At 37.3% G+C, this 9,663-nt stretch overlaps 1 protein-coding gene across 2 annotated transcripts; it reads right to left on the reverse strand.

Moving 5' to 3' along the window:
* Positions 1 to 205: 205 nt before the first annotated feature.
* LOC127951622 (peroxisomal biogenesis factor 19-like) lies at positions 206 to 5,038 on the reverse strand. Of its 2 annotated transcripts, XM_052549612.1 has the most exons (8): positions 3,426 to 3,577; positions 2,910 to 2,992; positions 2,644 to 2,806; positions 2,454 to 2,539; positions 2,023 to 2,193; positions 1,688 to 1,846; positions 1,428 to 1,472; positions 206 to 1,326 (listed from the first exon to the last, which is right to left on the reverse strand). In XM_052549612.1, the coding sequence occupies exons 1-8, from the start codon at positions 3,550 to 3,552 to the stop codon at positions 1,240 to 1,242; spliced, it is 921 nt and encodes a 306-aa protein (XP_052405572.1). In that variant the 5' UTR covers positions 3,553 to 3,577; the 3' UTR covers positions 206 to 1,239. The 2 variants fall into 2 exon arrangements, 1 of the variants encoding a protein (XP_052405572.1); XR_008152680.1 differs by lacking the exons at positions 206 to 1,326; positions 1,428 to 1,472; positions 1,688 to 1,846; ... (1 more) ...; positions 2,454 to 2,539; positions 2,644 to 2,806 and having other exon boundaries at positions 3,426 to 5,038.
* Between the last annotated feature and the right edge of the window lie 4,625 nt (positions 5,039 to 9,663).

Raw genomic sequence — 9,663 nt, forward strand, 5'->3', positions numbered from 1 at the left:
CAAAAATAATATATAACGGGGTCACAAATCTCTTTACTTTAAGTGATTTTAAAGGAAAGTGTTAAAGCCATAAAAATATTGTAAAATGGGTAAAAATTGGTTAATTAAAAAATACATTTTAACAAAAAAAATCAGACATTTGTGTGTTGTGTTGTTAATTTAATTTGATATGTAACAGGATTAAATTGGAGAAGAATATAAAACATTGTAAGTTCATAACATTTATTTCGATTTTAGAGAATTGCAATTCCATACAGTGTGGTATGACAAGACCAATGAACTGCACATTTAATGGAACATTTTACAGTACAAAGAATATTGATGAGCTGATTTAAGTGCTTTGTGTTTGAGCAACCCCTGAGTGTTGTAACCATTACATATTTTTGTCCGGCTCATCTGCATGGCCATCCTATCCTTATCATAATCTTTATTTTGGCCACATAATATCATACTACGATAGAGCTCATGCCACATGTAAAGAAAGCAAACTGATAACCAACTCCACATTTGATCCTGTGAAAGAATCCCATTTCCATCCACTCAAACATGTTTGCATAAAAGAACCATGTAAACATCCCCTCAAATGTAACGGCTGCAAACTTTAACCTACTTTTGAGGTATCCTGGGATTTAACACATCACACAGAACTGTCTGCAGTTAGTTTTTTGAAAATGCTGGATCTGAGAGATGCGTTTTGGTCACAGATTAGTTGTCAGATCACAGAAATAGCATACATGATATAGTGTGAGAATAAATGGACATTACGCTGTATATTAAAATAATTTCATCAATCTGATGGAAGCTATTTGTTGACCCAGACCATTCTTCTGAGATTTACAAATAAAATTAAACCAATCAATCTGTAAATACCTTTCCTGTCCATTTGTCTCTACTTACACAAAACACAATTCACTGTGACACCTGTCAAATGTGCTTGAAGTAAAACTGTAAAACCTTCACAAAATTCTGAAAACCAAGCTGTCAGCACACTGAGATATCAAGCTTCACTCAAAACGCACAGTGAGGACAGTGAACGGAATAAGGATAAATATGGAAAGGACCTCTGTGGACAAGAACTACGAAGTAAAATTAATGTAGTGAACGTTCACAGTTTCAGTGCAGACACAAAAGCAAACTCCATTAAAAGGGGAGCATGATCAACTGTGTCCAACTCAGGTTCAGATAATTAGCTCCAAATTGTATCGTTTTCAAATGTACATTGATTTGACCTCATTGAGATCACATGATTGAGCACTGCTCTGGTCCTGGGACTCCTTGCACTCCAGGAAATTGCAGAGATTCTGGGTCAAAATTCAAGCCAGGAGGCTAAGAAAAGAAAAAAAGAGATTAATTAATGATGTAAATATAACATAGCTTTTATTTAAAAGAAACAAAGTAAGAAAGAAAGAAAGGTAATTAGTACTCACTGCCTCTCCAGCAAGCTCTTTTGGCGGTTGACCCAAGTCTTGCAGCTGAGAGGTAAGACATTATTTCCATGAACAGAAATATTCATAGTGCTGAAAAATGTATGTTACTGAAAGTTTATATTAAGAAATATTAATATGTGTTTTAAATATAAAGGTTGCACATTTTTAATTCTTTACAAAAATAAAATCAGCACATTATCAGTAAGCAGTATTATTTTTTTAAATAAGTACACTACATGCATTAAAAACATGCATTCTACCTTCTGCATGAGTTCAAGAATGTTTTCAAACGTGCTGTCTTTGTCTCCATCGTTCTCAAATTGGCTGCATATTTCTCCCATTAGTTTGTACTGTTGCTCATACCGCATGAACTGGTCTGTGGGAAGAGATTGCTTGTTGCTCTCCAACCATTCAGGGTACTAAATGCAAATTGCATTATATTAGTATATTTGTCCTACCGAAATTAAATGGAATATGTAGCAAGATTTTCTGAAAGCAAATGTTAAATTAACACCAGGCATTTACCAGCTTCACTGGTACCAAAAACAGTAGGACAGTCATTAAGACAGACATGCAGATGCAGTAAACAACTCACCTTCTCCGTTATCTCTTTAAGAGAAGGGTATAGAACTTCTTTGGATAAAAGGTTCTGCATAATGGACTGCATAATTGGGAGAATATTTCCATCATCTCCTCCCTCCCCATTTTCATTCAATCCCAGGTTCTCCAAGGTCTTTACCAGATCATCTCCAGCCAGTCCTGCATTCTGCATTTAGTGGTAAATTACTAGTCTTCTGTCACACATTACCTTTTAAATGTTTAGGGTCAGTAGGATTTTTTTTTTAATTCTTCTATTCAACAAGGATTCATTAAATTAATAAAATGTAATAATAAAGATGGAAGAGGATGCTTTAAATTAATAAAATGTAAGATCAAAGCATCAAAATCTTACCAAGCCCATTTTGAATGGAAAACCACCATTTCCTTGAATTATATTTCAATAACATAAATTCAGAATGGGTTTACCTGGAGGTTGTCTGCGTTTTTCGCCAAACCACCAAGGGTCTCCTTAAGACAGGAGGTGAACTCTTGTTGTGAAGCTACATCTGTGCCTAAATTAAAAAAGTTGAGTCAAAACAATTGGAAAGTGGGCTAATAACTAAACTTGCATATCTTCAGTCAACGTGAATAAAGTGCTCCATCGCAGATCACTCACCTACTTTACCTGCTGCCTCAGACAGCTTATGAAAATGCTGTAGAAGCTGAGGTTCTTCTTGCGCTAACTCGGCCATGGCTTTCTCCCACTCCTCACGTGCTTGATTGGCCATCTCACCATCAAAGAGAGTCTCGAAGATCTTACTGTCATCCAGCAGAGGAGGCTGAGTGTGAGAAGAACAGAAAACAAATACATTAACCAACAGCAATGATGGAACCAACTCACTGCAGAGAATGAGAATTTAAAAATGAAAATGTGTTTATTACCTTCTGATCACTCGTCGTTCCTGGACCAGGGGTAGTGGGGGCCACAGGAGGCACACTGGTCTTGTCAAAATCATCAAGAGCACCTGCAGTTGAGGAAACACCATCAATGGAGTACCAAGGGTATATTTATATCTGTGTTGATGGTATATTATCTTGTGACTGATTTAATCTAATCTCACACGGTTTGGATAGCAAAACCAGCTAGAGGTCCAGTACACACAGCAGCATCGATTATAAGCTCTGTTTAGATACAAAACCTGGTTGGACATCACTTGTGAGTTTTTATGTGACTATAGAAAAGTCATAGTGACGATATCTAATTTAATTAACTGATGCACATCTAAAGATTTTACGTTACTAAAACTTCAATCACTGAGACTTAGCGTAAACCCCGGACTAGAGTGACAAACGCTTCCGAAATGTTAGTTCAATAAACTGTAACATTATTAAAGATATAAAACATTTGCACGCTATAACTGTGGATAATTTCACATTTAAGCTATCTTCAAACCTTACTGTCTAATAATTCGTCCAGTTCGCTGTCTGGAGCACCCTGATGTTCTGATGCTGACGCCATCTTGCTTCTCAATGACGAAATGCACCTTCTTCTTCTTCTTTTGAATTTGCGGCAGCATAGACGCATCACCGGCGTATTACTGCCCTCCTCAGGTCATTTGAGGCCTCGGTTTATCCTTTAAATCCTTGCGTAAAGTCCAGTCTTGTGCAAAAACTTCATAAAAATCTTTGTAGACTCATAGTCCTTTGGGTTAAGAATAGTCTGAACAGATATATTAGAGACTCCACATTCTAATAACTCTGAAATCATGTGACATCTTGCTGTATGATGGTTGGAGCACTCCATTATTACATGATTCACCGTTTCTTCTTGTCCACATCTACATCTGCCATCTAGATGTTTTCCAACCCTTGCTAACCCAAAGTTTAGTGCACAATGGCCCAACCTTAATCTAGTTAGAATGACACTCTCTTTCCTTTCTAATGTTGTATTTAGGTTACGTCCTACTGTTGGCTGAACAGAATAATAATGTCTGCCTTTATGTCCCTCATTCCATTCTTTTTGCCATAATTTCAATGTTCTTTCTTGGATAATACTTTTACATTCTACCCTACCGAACATAACCTCCAACTCTACTTCACTTTTATTTACTGCACTTCTTGCCATTTCATCTGCCTCTTCATTTCCCTGAACACCAATGTGAGCAGGTACCCAAATAAATCCAACTGTACTCCCCATTTTATTAACTCTATTAAGTGTTACTAAGACTTCTACAACTAAATCTGCCCTGGCTTCACTTTTCCTTCCCTTTAATGCCATTAAAGCAGCACTTGAGTCTGAACAAATTATTCTTTTCCCTGGTCCATTTTCCTCCACCCACTCCAAGGCCAATAAAATAGCCACCAGCTCTGCAGTAATGGCTGACATACTATCTGTTAACCGCTTTCCATTCATTAACTTCAGCTGAGGAATACTTACTCCTATTGCGGTTTTCCTACTTCTTAACTTCATTGAACCATCCGTAAATATCTGCACATACTCGGGCCAGATTTTCTTTAAATGATTATAAACCATATCCACAGGATTACCTTCATATTTCTTTATTTGATCTAAAATACTTAGGTCCACTTTAGGGACTGGCAGTAACCATGGAGGTACTGGAGGCCAAATAATTACTGGCGCGATCATGATATCATTCACTCCTATATCCTGAGCTTCCTTACCTATTGACATCTTCCCACACTCTTTTTTATTTCCATCCCTTTTCTGGAGTTCCCAGTGTTCCTCTAATAAAATCCTAGCCGGGTTAGAACAATTATGACTTCGTAGCTTTGTCCAATAAAACAGAAACAATTTATTCCGTCTGAGCTCTAATGTAGTCTCCCCCATTTCAATTAACAAAGCATTAAGTGGAGTAGATCTCATTGCTCCTCCACAAATTCTCAATGCTTTTGCTTGAACTACATCCAATTTGTTTAAAACAGATTCTGATGCTGATCTATATACCATGCAACCATAATCAATATTAGCTCTAATTATTCCCCTAAAAATCATCATTAAACACTCTCTACTTGCACCCCAATCTATTCCAACTAAACATCTTAAGGTATTAATAACCCTCTCACATTTTTTCACTGTATTATTTATGTGCTCTTTCCAAGTCATTCTTTCCTCAAACCAAACTCCTAAAAACTTAAATGATTTAACTTTTTCTATAGGACTATTATAAATACTTAAAGTCTTATCTAAAAGTTTCCTTTTTAGACCAAACACAACATATTTTGATTTTGATACTGAAATTCTAAAACCCCATTCATCTGCCCATGCCTCTACTTTATTAATTGCTTGTTGTACTTGTTTATAAATATAATTCAAGTTCCGCCCTCTTTTCCAAACAGCTGCATCGTCAGCAAATAATGCCATTCCAAAACCTCTATTTAACTTACTAAAAATATCGTTAATCATTACATTAAATAACACTGGGCTAATAACACTTCCCTGAGGGGTTCCATTTTCCACATTTTCCTTACTGGACATAGATCCGTCTACTCTCACCTGAATGGTACGCTCCTTCAGAAAATCTTTAATCCAATTTAACATCCTACCTCTTACCCCTGCATCATATAGCTTTATCATTAAGCCCTCTTTCCATACTGTATCATAGGCTTTTTCTATGTCTAAAAACACACTCATGACAACTTCCTTATTCGCCATAGCTCTTCTAATATCTAAGTCCAACACTAATACTGAGTCCATAGTAGATCTACCCATTCTAAAACCACTTTGATACGGAACAAAGAATTCCTGTTTCTCAAGCATATATACTAACCTATCCGTAACCATACGTTCCATCTTACATAAAACAGCTGTAAGAGCAATTGGGCGATATGATTTAGGATCATCTGCATTTTTCCCCGGTTTTAATATTGGAACAATTGTTGCATGTTTCCATTCTCTCGGCAAAATACTACATTCCCATACTGCATTAATTAATTCCAAGACTTCCTCTAACACGACATCATCCAAATGAAGAAATATTTGATATCCTATTCTATCTCTACCAGGCGTTGTATCTTTCCCCCTAGCGATAGCTTGTTTTACTTCTTCCACTGAAAAATATGCATTCACCGCCCTCATGTTATCTTTATTATATTCAAGTTTATGCTTCTCATTTTTTAATTTCTTTTCTCTTTCCTTTTTACTAATTGGGCTAATGCTTTTAGAACTATGCACCTCCTTAAAGGACTTAACTAATAAATCAGCTTTGTCCTTATTTTTAACTGCTTCCTGTCCCTCAAATTTTAACACCGGAATTTTATTAGTCCGATACTCTCCTGTCATCCTATGCACCAGAGCCCATAACCTCCTAATGTTTGTTTGAGGTCCTAAAGTACTACAAAACTTACGCCAGCTTTCCCTCTTTGCATCTTTTATAACTCTTCTAGCCTTAGCCCTTAATCTCTTATATTCTATTGCACATTCTTCCATTGGAAACTTCCTTACCCTTCGATATGCCTTATTTCGAGCTAACACTGCTTGAGTACATTTCTCATTCCACCAAGGCACCATTTGCCGTTCTTTTGGACAATCAAACTTTGGAATGAACTCTTCTGCTACCTGAATCAACATAAAGCACAAAGAATCATTCCATTTGTCTATATCGTCTTTAACCACATTATTAATCTCTTCCTGAGCTCTTATATTAAATTCTTCCCACCTAGCCTTGGAATAATTATATTTTTCTGACCTGTAATCCTGTTCTTTTACCAATTTCCTCCCAAATCTACTTAAAATTGGCACATGATCACTCCCAATCGTGTAGCGATCCATTATATCCCACTCTCCTCTCGTGGCTAACTCTGGAGAAGCAAACGTTAAATCTAAACATGAACTACCACCTTCATTAACCTGAAATCTAGTAGGTCTACCATCATTTAACACTACCAATCCGTGTTTATCCAAAAATTCTTCTAAAATTACCCCATTTCTATCCCGAAATCTACTACCCCATAAATCACTATGTGCGTTAAAATCTCCCACCCATATTACTGGTAACTCAACCTTATCCATTATTCCTTCTAATTTTTCCTCCTCTAATATTAAACCTGGGTTGTAATAATTAATCACAGTGATTTTCCCTCGATCTGACCAAATTACACCCACTACACATTCAAGTTCAGAATTTATCTCAATTCTTCTATGTTGTAATCCTAATTTTATAAAAGTAGCACACCCACCCCCTGCTCGATTACCTCTGTCAGCTCTTAAAATTTTATAACCTGGAATGACAAAATCCAGGTTTGGTCTAAGCCATGTCTCCTGTACACATATCACATCTGGTCGGACTACAAAAGCATCAACAAATTTCTTAAATTCCTGCCCATTGGCTACTAAACTCCTAGCATTCCACTGCAGTATATAAAACATATTAAATACTTAACCTATTTCGTCCTCTGATGACTCACGTCTTTCCCCAGATTTACCTTTCTCTTTAATGAACGGAGCTTGCTGGCTTCCTGTTAATCCTCCATGCATATACTTATACAACATTTCTGGATGAATATCTTTGATCCCTAGAAATCTATCCGCCACCGCAACTACTTCCCTTGCAACATCTGATTTATTCTTAGCTCTCTCCATAATCCTCCACACAGCTTCTGAGAAAAAAGCTAAAAATTCTGCCTTTTTGATAACTATGTCATCATCGGGCGTTTTCTCCCACATCTGTTGTTGCTTTACCACACCTACTTCATGACCAACACTTGTTCTCTCAATTCTTTTTAACGCTTCTGCATATGACAACTTTTTCTTGTCCCTCATCTTCTGTACTGCTTCAGCTTTTGCATGGACTGGGCATCCCCTAAATGCAGCTACATGACTACCCCCACAATTACAGCATTTGATCTGACTTTTACATTCTTTGAAATCATGATCTTCGCTACATTTCCCACATCTGCGTTTACCCTTGCAAGCCACTGCTACGTGCCCGAATCTCTGGCAGTTAAAGCATCTTAGTGGTGGCCTTTCATACTTCTTAACTCTGAAGCATAAGTTGCCTAGCATAACTTTTTCTGGTAGTGTTTCTTCCATGAATGTCAACATTACTGCAGAGCTTTCTCGCCCATCATCTCTTTGTTTTTTCCCCAAACGTCTTGCTTTGGTCACTTTCCCTCCTTTTAAGTTGCTTTTCAGATCTTCCTCAGTAATTTCAAAGGAGACATTATAAATAACTCCTATTGACTCATTAATTCCAGGAATAAATCCTTCTACACCCTTTCCATTTAAGTTCTTTACTTTGCAGGCTTTCTTTTGCTGCTCAGAAGATTTACAAATGATCATTAACATTCCATTTGCCATTGTCTTAGCATGTCTGATGTCACCTATCTCTTGACTTATAGCGCTTGATAACTTCAAAGGGCTAATCGATCCAAAACTCCCTTTTCCATCTCTAACTTTAAAAATCACTTTAAATTCTTCGTCTCCTGGATTGTTCTCCATTTTCCTACTCTTAACTTGTCTGTCTGTATCACTATAGCCCCTTTCACACTGCCATTCCGGCAAATACAGCAGTAAAGTGTTCCTGTAATTGTTCCCTGGTCGCTAGATTTGGCACTTTCACACAGCCAGTGATGACCCGGTATATGTGCGTGCTTTCACACACAACCCCTGAAGATCCCGTAACGACACGTGACATCAGCGCGTGACGTGTAATGTACGAGTCGACAACGCTTGGCACGTTATACTTTCACTGAAGCAAGCAAACGATCTCTGCGTCAGCGCGGAAAGTGAGGAACTAACTGATCTCTGCTTCATTACAGTTTGCACATGTGTTTTCGTCGCGAATGTTGATCTTCCTTCAAAACAGCCGGTAAAAGAGTCGCGCGATAACGCGCGTCATCACTTCGATACCGAATTAGATCTGGCTTTTGTTCACACAGCGCTCGTTCCGGATCGATTACCGCAATGTTACTATGTCCCCGACCCGGGTTCGATTCGGTAATCAATTCCGGGACGTGGTTGCTTTCACACAGAAGGCGACCAGGCAATGTTACGGGAATATTGCGGGTCCGACGTGCAGTGTGAAAGGGGCTACTCTGTAGAATTTTCAACTTCCTGAGGGATTTTACGATTTCTTTTCCCTTTTTTACCCTTCATTTTCATCCATTCCCCTTCAACCTTCTCATCCCCCCCAGATCCATCCAACATAGGCTGAATGTCAGACTATTCACCCGAAAGTGATATATAGTTCGTTCAGTTTCAATCAAAAACCCCTTTTGTTGATTTCCAACCTTCCTCGATTCAAACTCGAGCGCCACCAACGTTACCGGTCCGGCCACCACGAAATGCACCTTGTCGCAAAATAATGACGTCTAACATAAACAGCTTTGCTTTTTCTTTCTTTCTTTTTTATTTTAATTGTATTTTTTTTTTAAATTTATTTATTTTATTTTATATATATATTTATTTTTTATTTTATTTTATTTCATTTTTTGGGGGGGGGGGGCATTTATCAGATTGCATCATAGATATAATATTTTATAACATAATATGCAGGGCGAATTATAGCAATTGCATTTATTTTCAACAGTAAGTTTTCTTTTTTGCAGCTTATTATTAAGCTTCTATTAAATATATTGCTATTAATTAGTGTGTCATAAATAAACAAATAAATAATTCTATCAAACCAAAACCTCAATTGCACTGCCCTCCGTTCATCGTTTTAATGGTTCATTTGTT

Source organism: Carassius gibelio, chromosome B2 (genome assembly GCF_023724105.1).
Source record: "Carassius gibelio isolate Cgi1373 ecotype wild population from Czech Republic chromosome B2, carGib1.2-hapl.c, whole genome shotgun sequence".
Taxonomy (NCBI): Eukaryota; Metazoa; Chordata; class Actinopteri; order Cypriniformes; family Cyprinidae; genus Carassius; species Carassius gibelio.